The sequence below is a fragment of the Mya arenaria genome, chromosome 5 (assembly GCF_026914265.1).
Source record: "Mya arenaria isolate MELC-2E11 chromosome 5, ASM2691426v1".
Classification (NCBI taxonomy): domain Eukaryota; kingdom Metazoa; phylum Mollusca; class Bivalvia; order Myida; family Myidae; genus Mya; species Mya arenaria.
The window spans coordinates 33904467-33925806 of record NC_069126.1 but is presented as its reverse complement, the minus strand read 5'-3'; the positions used below and the strand labels follow the sequence as shown (position 1 = coordinate 33925806).

The 21340-nt window shown below is 34.4% G+C and overlaps 1 protein-coding gene across 3 annotated transcripts in view; it reads left to right on the top strand.

The window, feature by feature from the left end:
- Positions 1–19744, top strand: part of LOC128234145 (transient receptor potential cation channel subfamily M member-like 2) — a 50022-nt gene extending 30278 nt beyond the window's left edge. For 2 of the 3 annotated variants that reach the window (XM_052948186.1, XM_052948185.1), the window contains 12 exons: positions 2398–2603; positions 3676–3802; positions 4297–4474; positions 5146–5266; positions 6882–6896; positions 8766–8923; positions 9757–9845; positions 12796–12996; positions 13632–13737; positions 15041–15175; positions 15409–15522; positions 16374–19744. In XM_052948186.1, coding sequence (XP_052804146.1) covers positions 2398–2603; positions 3676–3802; positions 4297–4474; positions 5146–5266; positions 6882–6896; positions 8766–8923; positions 9757–9845; positions 12796–12996; positions 13632–13737; positions 15041–15175; positions 15409–15522; positions 16374–16490 — 1567 coding nt within the window. In that variant the 3' untranslated portion in view covers positions 16491–19744. The remainder of the gene's footprint in view (positions 1–2397; positions 2604–3675; positions 3803–4296; positions 4475–5145; positions 5267–6881; positions 6897–8765; positions 8924–9756; positions 9846–12795; positions 12997–13631; positions 13738–15040; positions 15176–15408; positions 15523–16373) is intronic. The other variant, XM_052948184.1, reaches the window with a different exon arrangement.
- The last annotated feature ends 1596 nt before the right edge of the window (positions 19745–21340 follow it).

Genomic DNA, 21340 nt, shown 5'->3' with positions numbered 1-21340 from the left:
ATTTCTGACAAAACAATCCACACACAATGTGGAAATATTATTTTGTTCACATGTTTGTTGGGCTAATGTCCTATCTGGTGTCAGATTTGAGTTACTCATACTTTTTAATTTTTGCAGCTACACATTTGAAATGATGCAACAGAACACAGATGCAATTTGGCACTTTATCAGATTCAAATTCATTAAGCATTACTGCAATTCTTCCGTCCTTGTTCCACCTCTAAACATTTTCGAACTTGTTTATAACTTGTGCCCGTTCATCTGTGGTAAAAACAAAATGAACCAATGGAATATGAAAATTTGTAAGTTATTTACTGAAGAGCATTTCTGAATGCATTTATAGTTGTTAAACAAATTGGTTGTATTTCCATAAGTTGTTCCTGTTAAGTTTTTTATGCCCCCGAAGGTGGGCATATTAAAATCGCACCGTCCGTCTGTCCGTTCGTCCGTGCTGTAACTTTCCCTTGTATGGACAGATTTTAAAATAACTTGCCACATGTGTTCCACATATCAAGACGACGTGTCGTGTGCAAGACCCGTGTCCCTACCTCAAAGGTCAAGGTCACACTTCGTGTTTATTCACAATGGAGTGCTGCATATAAGGACATAGAGTATAGGTTGTCGTGTCCGGGCTGTAACTTTCTCTTGTATGGACAGATTTTAAAATAACTTGCCATATGTGTTCCACATACCAAGACGACGTGTCGCGTGCAAGACCCGTGTCCCTACCTCAAAGGTCAAGGTCACACATAGTGTTTATTCACAATGGAGTGCTGCATATAAGGACATAGAGTATAGGTTGTCGTGTCCGTGCTGTAACTTTCCCTTGTATGGACAGAGTTTAAAATAACTTGCCACATGTGTTCCACATACCAAGACGACGTGTCGCGTGCAAGACCCGTGTCCCTACCTCAAAGGTCAAGGTCACACTTAGTGTTTATTCACAATGGAGTGCTGCATACAAGGACATAAGGTATAGGTTGTCGTGTCCGGGCTGTAACTTTCCCTTGTAAGGACAGATTTTAAAATAACTTGCTACATGTGTTCCACATACAAAGACGACGTGTCCTGTGCAAGACCTATTGTCCCTACCTCTAAGGTGAAAGATACACTAAGTGTTTATTCACAAGGGAATTCTGAATATAAGGACATAACAGTGTAGGTTGTCAAGTATGGGTGGTATTTTTTTATGTTCAGAGGAAATTTAAAATAACTTGCCATATGTATTTGACACATAAAGGCAAGATCAACTTTTCATGTACTGACCTTGTTCGTAGGTCAATGTCACATTCGGGGGCATTCGTCACATACTGTGACAGCTCTTGTTTTCATGTAGATTTGCATGTGCAGTTAAGTTTTGTTCGTTTTTTTCCCCTATTAAACTAGATAACCAAAATATATATACATATATATATATTATATTTGTGCACACGCAGCCTTTAATATTTTCCTTTGCACTGAGTTCCTAAATTACATATAAATGCAAATAGCAGGAACATACTTTCAAGGTCAAGCCAAAAATATTTTTTACACAGTGTATTATGAATTTTTCTCATGCAAAAAGTCCACCTTTGGGGATAATTTCAGCTTGTTATCAGTTTTAATTACTAGTATTAGGGTCAAGGTCACATTACTGAATCTATTTACCACTCTGTCCATTGTGTAACTTTGTAAGATTTTAGCCAATAAAATTATATTAATGAGATTTCAGCTGAAGGAATGTCTTGGGTCATGTTAAACTGTTTTTCTAGTTTCATTTCATTATTTATGTTTAATTGCCCCGGATTTAAAAATAGACAATAAAAATGGCCACAAAATGGACGCATTTCTTCATTGTTTGTGTTTTATCTTTGGTTTATAAGTAAAAAACTATGTTCTTTATCTGCGCTTTAATTTCTTCTTTATCGTTTGTACATAATAGTTTCATAAAATCACTAACAAGAATTTTCCAGTACATTCAATGAATACTTTATTCTTTTTGAAACAGCTTTATTTTCCATAGATTTGAACAGTGCAGAATTTTTAATGTTGTGAATTATCATGTCTGGCCCAAACTCGAGGATCTTAAGCGTATTACAAGCATAAGTAGCTTATTTTATTAAGTCAAATTTTCTACTGATTCTTAAAATGTAGATTAGAGTTTGTTTATCATAATTAATTTATTATAAAAAAAATCATTTTAAAGAACAAAAGCTCCTAAGGAAAAGTTTACCAAATCAAAAAAAGTGAGGTCTAAGCTTAATCCTGTTATAAAGGATTTAAGATGTTTTGAGAAATTGAGGCCTGTAATATGTACTAAGTAGAACTTAAAGTTGCATAAAAAACAAATTGCTTGCATTATATAAGCTTTTTGATTATCCTCCTTAGTTGCAATCTTTTTGTTTTTCTTTTCTTCAGCAACACGTTCCAAAAAGTCCAGGACAACACAGACAAACATTGGCACTTCCAGCGTTACTCTCTGATCCACGAGTACTACACGCGGCCCGTACTCTTCCCTCCCCTTATTCTTCTCTCGCATATATTTTTGCTCCTCAGATTTATCTTTGAGTCATGCTGTTGTAAGGCTATGAAAAAACAACGGAGAGAAACCGAAAATGATTTCCGTGAGTATTCCAAAAAATATGCTATATCTGTTTTATTTGGCTTATATCCCTTTTTTACAAGGAATTTGAACTGTATTTTTACCCATCACTGATTCAAATATTTGATGCCCTTATAGTTGATTTATTCAGATTATCATTTTATTTAAAAACGGACACAGCTTTCAGCCAATGCCTTTCAAATCGTTAATCTACGAATAGATATAATTAAGTGCAACACAAAGTGTGCCAAAATTGATTGTGGAAGTTGTGCATCTTATAATGAAAACCATGTAAAGACTGGTTTCATTAAACCAATTTTGGGGTTATTTGCCTTTAAAGCTGCACTCTCACAGATATATCATTTTTACAACTTTTTTATTTTTGGTCTTGGAAAGAGCAAATTTTTGCGTGAATATCTGCAAGCCAATGATAAAAGATTGCTGACAAAAGATCAGATCGCAGATTTTCATATTTCCTTTCGAAAATTAATGTTATATGGCTTAAACCGTTACTAACGGTTTAAGAAAAATGCATAAAACAGCAATTTTTGAACTTACATGTAAAAATCTGTGATCTATTTTTTTGTCAGCAGTCTTTTATAACTGGTTTCTATGGATGTTAACATAAAATGGCTCGTTCAAAGGCCAAAAACAAAAAAGTTGTCAAAATGTTCAATCTGTGAGAGTGCAGCTTGGAGGAATGGTTGAAGAAGTTAGTGAATTACTTGTGTGTGAAGAGACATTAAGTTCTCGACTGTTAAAAATACAAATAATGTTATTTTGCTTTGTCTTTTTCTTTTCCAGTAAATTTGTATTAGATGTCACTTGTTGCTTTAAGTTTTGCTTTAAATTGTGTATGCTTTCAATATTTTACCTTAATTTACTTCATATTATTAGCCACAAAAGCTTGTCTATCATTATAATCTAAATGTAAAAATTTAATGGGTTATGATCAGGCTGTAAATACACATTTGGTATTTTTTAAATGCTACTCAGTATGATTTTTTGGTCATCAATTTTGATTGTGAACTATTCAAAACAAGATAATGCTATTCACAAAATTAAAACAAATATTGACGATTCGTCATCCTTAGGTCGGAAGTTTAAGAATGAGCGCGAGTTGATACAATGGGAGAATGTAATTGCTGATGCCTTTCACCAGAAACGGGAACTGGAAGATGTACAGAGTCTTGAACACAAGGTGGATAGCACACACAACATGTAAGTTAAACGCTGAGATAATCTGCACGTTCCATGCAATTTTCACAAGGCTAACAATAGCTAACATTTTTTATTTGATAAACAAAGCCCATCCATTTTCTGTGCATTGAAAATTCATTGATGAAGTAAGTTCTTGTGAATTGTGAGTTTCACGGCAAACTTAACTTTGCTATGGCTATGTACCAACAACTTACTTGGCTGTTAAACTTTTTTTCATTCATCACAGTATGTGTTGTCTTTTAAAGGTCCCTTAGGGTGTTTCAATGAAGTCTGTGCTTTTGCTCTATATAGCAATATTATATAATGTTCTTCATATGTTCCAACTGAAAAGGTAAAGATAGATATTCGTCTATATTGTTAATGTTAATAACAACTCTCATTGAATGATATGGGTCTCTTTGTAAGTACTTGCCTTTTACATTTATAAGTTTAAATTCTTGGATTAAGAGGTGACTATTATTGAAGGCAATAACTTTTCCTGTCTCGTTTTTAAGTATTCATGACCTTGTGACCCGAATTGAGGAGATCCAGGAACAGCAGCATGCGTTACCATTGACAACTTCCCAGTCATCGGATGCAACTGAGAATAGGGTTATGCCTCTGTCACCTCAAAGCATTGAAGTGAAGATACCACCTAGACTGGAGAGCAGGCTGACCAGCATGGAGAAACAGGTAAGTTGTTATAGAGATAGGATATGGTGAGCTTCTGTCACTGACAAGCTTTGAAGTGAAGATACCACCTAGACTGGAGAGCAGGCTGACCAGCATGTAGAAACAGATGGGTTGTTATAGAGATAGGATATGGTGAGCTTCTCTCTTCTAAAAGCATTGAATTGAAGATTTCACCTAGACTGGAGAGAAGGCTGACCAGCATGGAGAAACAGGTAAGTTGTTATAGAGATCAGATATGGTGATGCTCCTGTCAAGAACTACGGTAGCTTTGAAGTGAAGATTCCACCTAGACTGGAGAGCAGGCTGACCAGCATGGAGAAACAGGTTGGTTGTTATAGAGATAGGATATGGTGATGCCTCTGTCGCTTACTAAGTTTTTAAGTGAGGATTCAATCTAGACAGGGGAGTAGGCTGACCAGCAAGGAGAAACAGGTCAGATCACATAAGATCATTTTCAATAAGGTTGGAGAAGAAAGGTTAAAGATTTGTATCAAGAACACCTTAAGCTATTTCATTTAATGAGTATTGCAGTACATATAATATATAATACATATAATACTGTTTATATCATACAATATGCTTTATGATGCTACTTCATGCTCACTACAAGTAAGTATAAAACAATGATATAATTTCTGAATGTTTAAGAATTAATGAATGTTTCTTTGCAGCTGGAAAGTACCCAGAAATCCTTGGAGTGGATAATATCGGCCCTGCAAAAGTCAATGAAGGAGAATAGACCCTCAGAACCAGCCCCAGAGGTCCTGTCTAGACAGAAAATCAGAGAAGAAGGTAGGGGCTTATCTCAGATAAGAGTTGCATTGTTTCAAACTGGATTGGGGGCTAAATTCTAAGATAAGGGTTTTATGGTGTTTAACTTGAGTAGGGACTTATCTCAGATAAGGGTTTTATAGTGTCAAACTTGAGTAGGGGCTTATCTCAGATAAGGGTTTTATAGTGTCAAGTTTGAGTAGGGGCTTATCTCAGATTAGCGTTTTATAGTGTCAAACTTGAGTAGGGTTATAGTGTTTAGGGTTTTAAGGTGTCAAACTTGAGTAGGGGCTTATCTCAGATTAGGGTTTTATGGTGTCAAACTTGAGTAGGAGCTTATCTCAGATTAGGGTTTTATAGTGTCAAACTTGAGTAGGGGCTAATCTCAGATAAGTGTTTTGTAGTGTCAAACTTGAGTAGGGTTATAGTGTTTAGGGTTTTATAGTGTCAAACTTGAGTAGGGGCTAATCTCAGATAAGTGTTTTGTAGTGTCAAACTTGAGTAGGGTTATAGTGTTTGGGGTATTATAGTGTCAAACTTGAGTAGGGGCTTATCTCAGATAAGGGTTTTATAGTGTCAAACTTGAGTAGGGGCTTATCTCAGATAAGGGTTTTATGGTGTCAAACTTGAGTAGGGGCTTATCTCGTATAAGGGTTTTATGGTGTCAAACTTGAGTAGGGGTTTATCTCAGATAAGGGTTTTATAGTGTCAAACTTGAGTAGGGGCTTATCTCATATAAGGGTTTTATGGTGTCAAACTTTAGTAGGGGCTTATCAAACTTGGTTATGGACCTATCTCTGAAGGGTTGCATCAGGGGCTTTTCTTACATAAGGGGTCGCATTGTTTCAACTATGGCTTTTAGATATTTTGCATGTATAAAATTGATATATATTTTTATATATTATACCTCACATAAATGTGTCCCTTCTTTGTATATATAAAGTCGATTGGTCCATATTTCACTGTATTTTGATACAAATCCAGTTTTATGACGTTAGCGGTCCATATGATATTTTTGGCCAGTCCGGACCTCGCCAAAAATGAAATATGGACCGCTGACGTCATAAAACTGGTAAGTGCGGCTTCCTATTTTCACAGTGGCAAAAAATTGTCACAAGTAAACATTTTAACTTAGTTAAATTAAACACATCTAAAGCGCATTAAAACATTTGGTTATATAAAATGTATGGTATAATATAAGAAATATTTACACACCACTTCGGGCCATATGGCAGTATAAGGACCGGCCAGTCAGCCCCCAAAAGTATAATGGACCTTAGCTTACGCCATGGTCCATATACACTTTTGTGGGCTGACTGGCCGGTCCTTATAATGTCATATGACCCTCAGTGGTGTGTAATATTTCTTAAATAAGATAATGCATAAATGAATAACCAGTTTTGATGTCTTAGCTCTGTTTCAATCAAGATTTTAGTTGTAAACGGAAATTATATCCTTGTTTTCTTATTTTATGAGAGTTTTAAAACAAAAATGAGCAAATGACAGTATCTCTCTTTTTGCTGATCTTATTGATGAATATTAAAGATAAGAAAAAAATAAATGAAATACAGCCATGTTTGTTAATGATTCAGATAATGCTATACTTATTTACTATAATAACACACACAATTTCCAGGAAATTATTCAAAAGGTACAGTTAATTTTTTATTTAAAAGCTATTTTATCTCTATGTAAATGCACAGCTTTTACATTTAACTGCTTCATATTGTGCCAGCATTGCTTTGTATGCCCTGTGTTTGTATGATATTGTTGACTGTTTGGAAGTTAAGAATATAACAGAACAGTTTAACATTCAATACAAAATTATGTAATCAGAAAACATATTAATTTTACTTTAATATGTGAAGTGTATGTACAGTATAAGAGCAAAATGTTACTTATAAATCAAACCATATAGAATTATAGTAAAATATTACTTATATATAATACAACGGTTGTTGTTGTTGGGCTTTCGATATTCTACGTATTTCTGTCTCAAAATTATAAAGCATTGGCATGTTAACACAAGTTATACTCTTCTTCAATTTCAAATTGGTTACAAGGAAATATTATTTTGGATATAGTGATATTTCATTAGTAATGTATTCAAAGATTCTTTAAACTGGAATTTCAGTTTTAAATACTTACACACGGCAAGATCAGTACTTATATAATGATCCCTACCATTTCAACTTGGCTTTTTAAAAAGGTTTGGTTATAGGTACTTTGTAAATAGATTATTTTTTATGTGTGGTTGTCTACGTCATAGTGCAAAAACTGTAACCTTGGCCATAACTCAAATAATGTGCAATATATTGAAATTAACTTTAGTACAGAAGTTGCAAGAGACAATATGCACATGTCTAGCTTTATTTTTTATTATTATTTTTATCAACTGAGCGAACATTGACGGCAGAGCTCATATAATCTGTTTACAATATTCACTGTAGACCTTGCTTAGCTCAATGAACATTCACTGCAGAGCTGATATAGTATCTTTACAATGTTAACTAAAGACCGTATAATTATATAGTAAATTATACCAATTCACAAGTGCCTACTCATTGTTACATGCCTTATTTCTTTTTCTTGATGACTAGGCTAAGACAACTTGACAGTGAATCAAAGCATGCTTTTACCATCTCAGTCAATGGTTTGTGATTTCAAGAACAGTGTGAACATGCTGTATCTACTTTTTTTGTTTACATTTTTATTACATTTTTTGTATACCCAAAATGTATTTGGTCACTTTATGGAATACATTTTGGTGACGTTCAACTGATTTTTTTTTAATATTAGAAACGTTGCTTTTTCCCTACGCTTCTTTTGCCCTAAAACAGTGTTGGGGTAGGTGATGCACTAAAAATTATTTTGTGTGCAAATAGTTCAATTGTCTGTAGAATAATAGAGAATTTATTTAGTAGTCTCTGACCTTGACAAATTGTTAAACAATATTCACTGCTGCGTGAACATTCATTGCAGAGCTTAGATAATCCCATTACAATAAATTTACTGTAGACCTTAAACTGCTTATGTTTTTTGTTTAACAAAATTTACAACAGAATAATGAACACTAATTACACATTTCCATAGCCTCTTGAGTGTTATAAATAGAATGTTGACAGACTATTTTTAGACTGACAGAATGGTACTAGTGATAAACAAACCCTTACATAGCCACAACATTCGGCCTTGTACTCTGATGTTAAAAAAGGACACCCTAGAAATTCTGGTTCGCATGCACTTTTAAACCAACTGGTGTCCTCCAAGCTAAATATGAATGTCAATGTATGAAACATTCCAAAGACTTTTCAACACGTCAATATTTTATCAATTTAGAAAACAGATGACATTAGTATGATATCTGTCTTTACCAATTCTATTAACTATTTTTAGATATGTAGTGTCAAATCAAGAATATTTATCAAGAATACAGCGTGTGACTTTAAGTAATATCATCTTAATTGGGGTAATCTGCTGTGTGTAACTTTTTTAATTTGTTTAACATTGTTCATTGTAGAGCTTGCTGAGCAGACCAAAAAAATGATGGATGATCGTGCTGTGTTGGAGGAATTGTTTGCACAGCGACTGAAGGTCCACTTTCGATCTCGACAGTCACCCTATCTGGGCTCAGACATTGTTCGCTTTCATGTACCAGATGATAAAGTGTCTTGGGATGTAAGTTTTGGTTATTATAATATATAATAGGGAAATCAAATAGTTAAAAAAAGATATAGATTTATTCGTTTTACTAAAATGACTTCATTAGAAAAGCAAGTACCTGAAAAGCAAGTACCTGAAATATCAATTTACCTTAATTTTAATGTGCATAATTGTTTAAAAAGCATATCAAGCATTAACAATTTGGTACAAACACATCTATCTTTCAAAATTATAGAAAATGATTCTTATCAAGATCTTAAAGTAGTTTTAGAGATTGCCCTTGCCTTGGCAGACCTTTAAACATGATTTCCCAATAAATTGGGTTTTTAACCCACTCATTTTATTGCAATTGATTATTCAGACTTGTGCATTAATTTTTTATTCTGATATTTGGAAACCAATTGGGTAATGTGATGAAAACTATATATGATACCAAAAAGTATATCCAATATTGTTGAATTTTAAACATACATGTTTTGCACTCACACCAGAAGTCATAGGTAGAAAAGTTTCAATATTGATGTGTTTAAAGTATTATGCTTTACAGTTTGTATCACAGTTGCATTAGCACTGGAAGAATTTTTTCTGCCTCTCTTTGAAGACTGTGAATTTGATCAATTAATTTTCAGATATTTAATTTCATGTGTGTTTTCATGTGTGTATAGTCTGAATTTATATTACTCATTAAGTCCTTGAATGATTTGAACTTAGATTTTGTTGACTAATTAGTCTTCACTTTGATTTAAAAATGAAATGACATGTGATGTAATGCTTTCCTGCGATTTTTCAACAATTCTGCCTGTTTGCAAATTACTTTGGAGATCAGAGATTATCTGATATGTTTGCAGACTGCATATCCAGAATACAGCCCAAACATCTATACCGCTCCAGTTGTGCTCAGTCGACCACAGTGGGCAGATCCAGATATAATGCACATGTAAGCATATTTCTTTCAAAAATATTTTTGGTAAACATTCCCCGTTACGGCATGAGACATGTTAGTTGAGTAGACTTTAGCCATTGGACATGTCTGTGTAGTAGATATTTGCCATTGGACATGTCTGTGTAGTAGATATTTGCCATTCAACATGTCTGTGTAGTAGATATTTGCCATTGGACTTGTCTGTGTAGTAGATATTTGCCATTCAACATGTCTGTGTAGTAGATATTTGATATTGGACTTGTCTGTGTAGTAGATATTTGTCATTTAACATGTCTGTGTAGTAGATATTTGCCATTGGACTTGTCTGTGTAGTAGATATTTGCCATTCAACATGTCTGTGTAGTAGATATTTACCATTCAACATGTCTGTGTAGTAGACTATTGCCATTGGACTTGTCTGTGTAATATACTTTTGCCATTGAACTTGTCTGTGTAGTAGATATTTGCCATTCAACATGTCTGTATAGTAGATATTTGCCATTCAACATGTCTGTGTAGTAGATATTTGCCATTGGACTTGTCTGTGTAGTAGATATTTGCCATTCAACATGTCTGTGTAGTAGATATTTGCCATTGGACTTGTCTGTGTAGTAGATATTTGTCATTCAACATGTCTGTGTAGTAGATATTTGCCATTGGACTTGTCTGTGTAGTAGATATTTGCCATTCAACATGTCTGTGTAGTAGATATTTGCCATTCAACATGTCTGTGTAGTAGACTATTGCCATTGGACTTGTCTGTGTAATATACTTTTGCCATTGAACTTGTCTGTGTAGTAGATATTTGCCATTCAACATGTCTGTATAGTAGATATTTGCCATTCAACATGTCTGTGTAGTAGATATTTGCCATTGGACTTGTCTGTGTAGTAGATATTTGCCATTGGACTTGTCTGTGTAGTAGATATTTGCCATTCAACATGTCTGTATAGTAGATATTTGCCATTCAACATGCCTGTGTAGTAGATATTTGCCATTGGACTAGTCTGTGTAGTAGATATTTGCCACTCAACATGTCTGTGTAGTAGATATTTGCCATTGGACTTGTCTGTGTAGTAGATATTTGCCATTGGACTTGTTTGTCATTGGACTTGTCTGTGTAGTAGATATTTGCCATTGGACTTGTCTGTGTAGTAGATATTTGCCATTCAACATGTCTGTGTAGTAGACTATTGCCATTCAACATGTCTGTGTAGTAGACTTTTGCCATTGAACATGTCTGTGTAGTAGACTTTTACGATTGGACTTGTCTGTGTAATATACTTTTGCCATTGGACATGTCTGTGTAATAGACTTTTGCCATTCAACATGTCTGTGTGGTAGACATTTGCCATTGGACATGTCTGTGTAATATACTTTTGCCATTGAACTTGTCTGTGTAGTAGATATTTGCCATTCAACATGTCTGTGTAGTAGACTATTGCTATTCAACATGTCTGTGTAGTAGACTTTTGCCATTGGACATGTCTGTGTAGTAGAATTTTACCATTTGACTTGTCTGTGAAGTAGACTATTGCCATTGAACATGTCTGTGTAGTAGACTATTGCCATTGGACTTATCTGTGTAGTAGACTTTTGCCATTTGACTTGTCTGTGGAGCAGACTTTTGCTATTGGACATGTCTGTGAAGGAGACTTTTGCCATTTGACTTGTCTGTGTAGTAGACTTTTGCCATTGGACATGTCTGTGTAGTAGACTTTTGCCATTGGACATGTCCGTGTAGCAGACATTTGCTATTGCACATGTCTGTTTAGTATACTTTTGCCATTGGACATGTCTGTGTAATAGACTTTTGCCATTGGACATGTCTGTGTAGTAGACTTTTGCCATTGGACTTGTCTGTGTAGTAGAGTTTTGGGATTGGACATGTCTGTGGTGTAGACCTTTGCCATTGGACATGTCTGTGTAGTAGACTTTTGCCATTGGATATGTCTATTTAGCAGACATTTGCAATTGGACTTGTCTTTGTAGTAGGTTTTTGCTATTGGACTTGTCTGTGTAGTAGACTTTGCCATTGGACTTGTCTGTGTAGTAGACTTTTGCCATTGGATATGTCTGTACAGTAAACTTTTGCCATTGAACATGTCTATGTAGCAGACATTTGCCATTGGACTTGTCTTTGTAGTAGATATTTGCCATTGGACATGTCTGTGTAGTAGACTTTTGCCATTGGACTTGTCTGTGTAGTAGACTTTTGCCATTGGACTTGTCTGTACAGTAAACTTTTGCCATTGAACATGTCTATGTAGCAGACATTTGCCATTGGACTTGTCTTTGTAGTAGGTTTTTGCCATTGGACTTGTCTGTGTAGTAGACTTTTGCCATTGGGCTTGTCTGTGTACTAGACTTTTTCCATTGGAAATTGTCTGTACAGTAGACTTTTGCCATTGGACATGTCTGTGTAATAGACTTTTGCCATTTGACTTGTCTGTGGAGCAGACTTTTGCCATTGAACATGTCTGTGTAGTAGACTTTTGCCATTGGACATGTCTGTGTAGTAGATATTTGCCATTGGACTTGTCTGTGTAGTAGACTTTTGCCATTGGACTTGTCTGTGTAGCAGACTTTTGCCATTGGACTTGTCTGTGTTGTAGACTTTTGCCATTGGACATGTCTGTGTAGTAGACTTTTGTCATTGGACTTGTCTGTGTAGTAGACTATTGCCATTGGACTTGTCTGTGTAGAAGACTTTTATCATTTGACTTGTCTGTGTAGTAGACTTTTGCCATTGGACATGTCTGTGTAGGAGACTTGTCATAAAAACTTGTCTTTATGTAGTTTTATTAGAAATAAAATGATTTTTAATTTGGTTTTAATTGTTTTACATATGCCACTGCTTAGGTTATATTTTGGTTATTATGATATGAACTGTAGACAACTAATAAGACCCAAGCAATTGGTTTCTTTCATGGCCTGAACTTGTAACTAGAAACTATGGTTTCAGGAAACCTCAGAGCAGAATGGACACTATTAGTTGCTTTAATGACTATGACCAAGTGTTTGGAGTAAATCGGAAGAGTTTCCTTGGTACATACAAAGTCGTAGATGGGCTTCCTATCAATCCAAAAGGCAGAACTGGACTACAGAGTCGGGGCTTGCTTGGGCGATGGGGTCCAAACATTGCTGGGGACCCTGTGGTGTCAAGGTAAGCTATGTTTTGTGATGATATGATAACTTTATTATTTTAGTTTACACTAATTTGTTTGAGCTAAATTGTGATAAAAGCTGACAATTACTTAAATAAACCTTTATATAAGTTTGTTTTCTGGTTAGAAGATAGTACTGGATCCATATTCCTAAATGTTTGCAGATGTTTGGTCATACTTGTGATCTTATAATTCTTGCAGAATTTTAGAAATATCTTCATCAGCATTTTCAGTATTGCTTTCACAAATATAATTGAATTAAAATACCCAATAAACCAAAAATCAAGTGTATGTCTTAAGGCCCATATTTGCTTGATGGGGTTAAAAACAAATGAATAAATATGATGAAAAGTACAACTTTTCACTAAGAAAATGGTATTTTTTACACTAAGATGCTGTTTGAATATTGACCCCTTGTGTCTTTTTTGAGAGGCCATGTCTCAGCAGTGCCACTTTTGAGATGTAGACCCAGTTGGCAATTCCCACAGTTATTGTTTATGGATAATATTTATAGTTTTTATGCTATTTGTACCTAAATACATAAATTTTATGGATTAGAATTAATCATGGAATGTAAGTTTGAATTTATTTCATCAAAGCTAAATACATTTTTACTAGAAATGTCTATTTTTAGATGGAAAGTGGATGCTGATGGTAACAAGGTCATGTTAGAGGGAAAACCAGCCTTGGAGTTTGTTGCTGTTTTACGTACCGACAACCAGCAGTGGGCTCTTCCTGGGGTACGTCCTTCAGTAGTCTTTGAGTATTTCTGTCAGACAAAAGAATATACAGTAAAACTGTGGTCGTTCGAACAAGTGGTCATTCGAGAACTGGCGTTCCCTCGAGGTCGGAGCTTGGTCCCGATTTTTTTTCCCTTCAAGTTCATATAAAATGTACCTACGCTGCACCAAAACCTAATTATGTCAAGGAGTTGAGCAATATACTCGGTCTCAAGTACACAAATCATGCACAAAACCTTATGGCTCCCTCGAGGTCATAATTTTACACTTTTTCCCGAATGCGTGCCAAAATAAACAACCATTGCTTGGTATTAAAATTTTCACAATTTATAAAAATTGCAATGACAGTTGAAAGGCATTAATTGATAAGGTTTGACAAACCGTTTAACACTGTCAATGCATGACCGATATTAGTTGATATGGGCATTTTAGAAGATAATTATGAGAAGTTAATTGTGAGAAATGTGAATGAGTAATAAAAATATGCATAAACACTACCATATTGATCCACGACAGTCTTTGATCATATGAGCAATTTCCACAACGCAACACATAGTCAGTGTCTTCGTAAATACGACTTCAAATTTACACTGAAATATATTTATAACATACTGGAGAGTTGAAAATCGGGTCGTTCGAAACATCGGTTCCCTCGAGGCTTAGGCTCGGTCCCCGGCGACCTCGAGCGATTGCACTTTTACTGTATGAGATTCTAGTAAGAGTAATAGTACAGTGTAAATTGTTTAAATTTATACCAGGGTGTTTTTTGTTCTGTCCTGCTAACCATGGCGACTTCATTAGCTAAGGCTAACTTTGCCTGGTGGCGGCAGCTTTATTTTTGTCACACTTTTGTTTCCAATCAATAAATTATGTATAAATTGAAATTTTAATAGACTTCAAGCATGGTACATGTATGCACATTGGTCAAGGCCATGGTGACCTTTACTGGAAAAATTATGGGCACTCCTGATAGGCAATACATCCGATTTACAGTATTCTTGGTTTCCAATTGATTATGTCTTCAACTCATAAATAAATTTTAGAATTAATAAAATGATACTTAACCATGCCTATTTATAATGCTGACTGATAAATAAGCACTTTTATTGATAGCTCTACAAACCTTTACTGCAAGACACAAAAAAATCCTCCAACTCTAGATCTGACCCCCCAGACAAAATCTATCCCCAACTCCGTCCTTTTAACATTTTTTTACTATTCTTTACGGTAATTTACAATGAAAGTTGTATCAATCGTATTTTATTGTATTACATTTACCAAAACCTTTCACCATTCATTACAGGCTATTATGCCGACAGAGGAGAGCAGGCCAGCTGACCATCTACAAGGGGAGTTCACTCAGGAAGCTCTTGGTTCGCTGAAGTCTAATAAGTCATACCAGAAAAAACTGACCAAGCTGTGGAAGAAAGGGGTTAAGGTATAGCTTGAACCTTGCATATCTTACATCAGTTTCTAAAAGATTTATATTATTCTATTAAGTATTTTTAGATGATAATAAATACCCTTACAAAGGAGTGATATTGCCTTCAATCTCATCTATCAGTCATTTCGGAAAGGGTTTATTTGCATTGTTTTCTTAGCTGAAAATGAATACTCATGCAAAAAACGTGTCTTACCTCAGTTATTCTTTTTATCGATTTGTGTTTGCAGATATATGAAGGGTACGCTGATGATCCCAGAAACACAGACAATGCCTGGTTGGAAACAAAGGCTTTCAATTACCATGACGATGAGGGTGATATCCTCAGATTCTTCTCACTTAGAGTAAGTGCCATAATGTGTTATTAGGGTAAGAACAAAACTGCAGTATTATGGTAAGTGTCAGTGTGGTGATAGGTAAAGTGCCATAATGTGGTATTAGTATTTGGATAGGTGCTTTAATGTGTTATCAGGGTAAGTTAAGGAAAGTACCATTACATTTTATTAGTATTTGATTAAGTGCCCTAATGCGGAATAAGTATAAGTATCACAATAGGATATCATTATTTGGATAAGTGTAAATAATGCATGATCATGGTAAGTGCCATAATTTAGTATTTATTATTAATTACTGGAGTCAGGGCCATCATTGGTAAGTGATATAATAGAGTATTATTATTGGATAAAGTGCCGTAATACAGTATTATGGTAAGTGCTAAAATGTATTATTATTATTGGAGTTAGTGCCATAATTCAGTATAAGGGCAGGTGTCATAATGTATTATTATTATTGGAGTTAGTGCCATAATTCAGTATAAGGGCAGGTGTCATAATGTATTATTATTATTGGAGTTAGTGCCATAATTCAGTATAAGGGCAGGTGTCATAATGTATTATTATTATTGGAGTAAGTGCCATAGTCTGGTATTATAGTAAGCGCCACTTAGCACCATAATGTATTTTTATTATTGGAGTTAGTGCCATAATACAGTATAAGGGCATATGCCATAATGTAGAATTATTATTGGAGTTAGTGCTAAAATACATGTACGGTATTAGGGTAAGTTCAATAGAATGGTAGTATTATTTGAGTAATGCCCCTTGAACAACTGAGAGGAATAATTTAGCATTGGCATCATATTTAGTACTTCTATAAATTTCATTCATGTCCTCAGAATGTGTTTTTCTTTTTTCAGGCTGGGGAGAATGTGTCACTGGCATCCTGGTTGACTGTCTCTCACAAGCTGGCCATGCATGGCTCACACCTATACTTAGTGAAACTGGCTGCGGAGAGACTAGGAGCATACTTTTAAACCAGATAGCATTTTTATAAAATCTTACGTACTCATTCTTCCAAATTTGGACTAGTCATTATGTTAGTGTTAAATTTCATTGAAACAAAGAGAACCAAATCTGTCTCTTATGAATGTTTGATTGTTCTTCTGCACTTAGTCTATTGAACACTTGATAACATAATTATGTGCTTTAGGGCAAACATTTCTGTAGTTTATTGATGTGGTGTCAACAGATAAAATGTTTTTTTTTCATTTTTGCAACCTTAAATTATGTCACATCATAATTAATATCATGGTTATGTGGCCATTTACCAAAAGAAGCATTTATAAGTTATTATATATATGTGTTTAAGCACCAAAGTTGAAAACAGAGTTCAACAGACTATAGATTGGTACCTTGTGATAGGTATCTGTTACCTTGTTTATGTTAAATCATGATTACCCTTTCTGTTAAAGGAACTAGACACCAGATGGTTCCAAAATTGGCAAATACAGTATTTCCTCAAAACAAGGCTAGAATTTTTCAATATGAGGCCAATAAACATAATTTTACATGATTAATGTTATATTTTGTTGCTGTCTCACCTGAGTTTACCTGTTTAAAAATAGCGCATAATGGTTTCCCAGTTTATAGAGCGTATAATTTTTATTTAGCGTGTGAAAGTAATGTGATTAGTATAGTACAGATGCTATTTTTATATTAACTGAGATTTCCATAGTACCAAACCAGGTAAATTTTCGATTTGCAAAAATATGCAAAAACTTTGTAAGGTGCTTGTTTTGTAAGCGATGTGATACATCAATAATTGAGATTCAATGTGTGGACACAACGGTATTAATTTTATGTAAGTCTTAACCATTTCGTTTTTTTCTTGCAGTTGTATCATCTGGTGTCTAGTCCCTTTAATGATATGGAGCCTTGTCTTCCTATTATTATTAATAATATGATTTTGCTGTTGAAAAAAAAGATTATCATTAGTCCTGACATAAACTTCTAGTCTTTGGCAATGTTCGTCATGTAAACTACATGTAGTATCTATAGATTCCATAACATTGTACATGTAGTTATGTCTCTGACAATATATTTCACCTATATTAGGCCTACAAAATATCCCTCTCCCTAACACCAGTTTTTAACTAAAAAAACCCACAAAATCACACCAGTGGATTAAAACTGTATGTTACATCGTCTTAAGAAAAGTTATGGCTTGTAAAAAAGAGAGAATATTGTACAAAAAAACAAATAAATGGTAAAAAAACATACAACAAGAAAAAATGGAAGTTATGATTATATGGGGGGGGGGGCTGTCTTTGCAAAAGTTGATTGTGTTGATTATTATTATTATTGCTTTTTTAGCCAAAATGGAATGATTTGGGGGGAAAAATCAAGATAACTTTTTTGGAGATCAATAACATAAATTTCTATTGAATTCTGCAATTATTATGATAGATATATTTTATTGTGTCTCAGACAGCTTTATATTTGTCAGTTTCTCGTATTGTCAGTGCATAAATGGCTTTAAGATTTTATAAATAAAAAAAATCTTTTAAATAAAAAAAACTGTGCTCCCTGCTCCTTATTTTAAAAATGTCCTTGAGAAACTAAAGGATAAGTTTTATGGCCTAATTTCTGAAAAAGTATATCCACCATGACACCCTGGAAGTGAAGTTAAGGCATAAAAATATTACTTTGCTAGATATAATTATGCTTATTTGCATTTACTAACCTGATTGTATCTTATGTATTCTTAGAAAAAAATAAACAAGTTTTTGTCTCATTGTGACGTCTGTTAGGTATTATGTACTCATATTTATTTTTTATTTTGTTCTGGCAAAGCTCTGCTCGTGTTCTTTTAGTGTTTGCTTTTTATTAAATATCATACCAACATTTAATAGATAACTTGTCAAGTTGTTAAAAGCATTTAAAATTATTTTACATAATTGTACTCTATTGTTTTATGCTGCTTAGGACTTTTTGAAATGTGTAAAAAAAATTGTTGAAATGAAATTGATTTTAGGCAAATACACATAATTGATTTTCTATATATTTATTTATTCTTATTTATATAAGAATAAATGTGTCTGAGTATTTGTTATTTCAGGACATCCTCCTTATAAACTCATATGGGAAGATGTTAATTTTATATTGCCCCTAGTTTAACTTAAACAAAAAGACAGCTGGATCCAAGTGCCAATTAATGATCTATACTCATTCTGTACATACATTGACCATTGTCTAGTCTTACTGTATTTATTGAAGTAGCATTCGTATTTAAAATCAATATATACACATGCATCACAAACATACATTTTGAATGATAAATCTTTAACAATTTTTACTTACTAAATTATACATTTATGGAAAATATTTATTACTAATAACAAGATTGTTACCATGTAATTAAATAGCTGAAATTGCACAGATATTAAATGACTGGTGAGTGCTAAAATATTTACAGTGATAACTGTCGTCTCATAGGTTAAATACCGTGTTTTCTGCACCTTTCTTTCAAATTAAACACGGTATCCTTCATAAGAGCAATTTTTTATATTAATTAATCTTTTTGGTAAATCAAATTATTTTTTTTAAATGTAGTATATCTTATTTAGAGTAAGAGTGCATCTTAAAAAAATGTGGTAGGATATTTGGGTAAATGTTTTAGTCATCTACTTGGCAGAAAAACAACACCAACCCATAGCCATGTAAACCCCAAATATTCCCTTTACAAATCTGCCCCTGGTATCCGATTTCCAGGTCAATCCATCTGAAGAGTTCAACCTCCCTTTATATGTTACAAATCTTTGCTCAAATTTTTGTTATTGTAATCATTAAGCTCTAGAAAATTACATTTCTTTTGCTTAATTTATTATTTGTTAAATGTTTCTTATATTCATTAAGGGGCTGACAACGTGACCGCCAGATGAAGCTAAACATAGATTCATTTTGGCATGGCATAAGAAACAATTTCTGTACCAAGGTATTATGATATCTGTTTTAACCATTTTTATACAGATTACAACTGGCCAGTGTTGATTTTACCAAATATATATATGAATACATATTCTGGACAGTGTTTATGGTTTTTAAAATAAATATTATGTTATGTTATAACAGAAAGAGTTTCATATTTTAACTTATCCTGTTAAAACAAATATTTATTTCACTGTGATATACTTCTTTATAAGAAACATGTTTACAATGTTCATTCCTGTTATAATCTCTGTATTATTTTATGAACACGCATTTCATAACAATAAAAAAATTAAATGCATTATTTTATCTCGTATATTCATATTAGAGAGAATGTCCATACACAGAAAGCAGTGAAAAATTCAAATAGAGTGTATGTCAATACACTGAAAGCAGTAAATAATTCATATAGAGTATGTCCATACACTGAAAGCAGTGAATAATTCATATAGAGAGAATGTCCATACACAGAAAGCAGTAAATAATTCATATAGAGAGTATGTCCATACACTGAAAGCAGTAAATAATTCAAATAGAGAGAATGTCCATACACTGAAAGCAGTAAATAATTCATATAGAGAGTATGTCCATACACTGAAAGCAGTAAATAATTCATATAGAGTATGTCCATACACTGAAAGCAGTAAATAATTCAAATAGAGAGAATGTCCATACACTGAAAGCAGTAAATAATTCATATAGAGAGAATGTCCATACACTGAAAGCAGTAAATAATTCATATAGAGAGAATGTCCATACACTGAAAGCAGTAAAAATACTACTCAAAATTTGATAGGGATCATGTTTTTTAATATGAAGTACATACGTATTTCAAGAAAACGATATATCAACACTAAATGTTATCAAATGGCATTGTTTCAGGTTTCAAATGTCATAAGAAATCAGTACCAAACCAATTCCGTTCAAGCGTAACGGACTCCTAAACATGATAGGGGTCAAAAGCAGGCATATATCAGGTTGTCAACAAATTGTGAAAGTCAACAGAATATCTTTGAACTTTTATTAAACCAATGTTAGTAGCGTGTGTGATGTCCACGAGCGTCAATAACAGCTTGACATCGCCTCCGCATGTTGCTGATAAGCCTCCGGAGCTGTTGCTGAGGGAGTCTGGCCCATTCCTCCTGAAGCGCTGCTCTGAGCTGAGGGACTGTTGTTGGCTGGACCGGACGAGCAGAAACAGCTTTCTGAAGCATGTCCAAGGCATGCTCGATCGGGTTCCAGATATTCGTTTGTGATGTTTGCTCTGTGTCGGCGCGCATTATCATCCATGAGAATGAAATCAGGACCGGTCGAACATAAACCTCTAGGATCTCGTTACAATAACGAACAGCCGTCAACGTACCGTTTTCAATTACGTGTAAGACTGTTTTCCCGTGCATGCTGATTCCGGCCCATACCATGACTGAGCCCTTGCCATAACGGTCATGTTCGGCGACACGAACTGGAGCAAAACGTTCATTACGTCCCCTCCACACTCTGGAACGTCGATCTGTAAAGTCAATACAAAACTTTGACTCGTCTGTAAAAAGCACTGTTGTCCATTCGTTTAACGTCCATCCAACGTGTTGACGTGCCCAGTCCAATCGCTCCTGGATGTGGTATCGGGTCAATGGGATGCGAATTGCCGGTCGTCGTGCCATCAAGCCAGCACTATGCAAACGATTTCTAACGGTTTGCGTTGAAACTCTTACGTTTGTGGCGTTCTGGAAGTCATTACGTAATGAAGTGGCGTTACGAAAGCGGTTACGTCTGGCTAAAACCGCAATGTAACGATCCTGGACGTCAGATGTAGCCTTTGCACGATCACCACCATGTCGGTGTTGAGCATTTCCATTCGTTTGATAACGATTCCACATCCTGCAAACTACACTTTGTG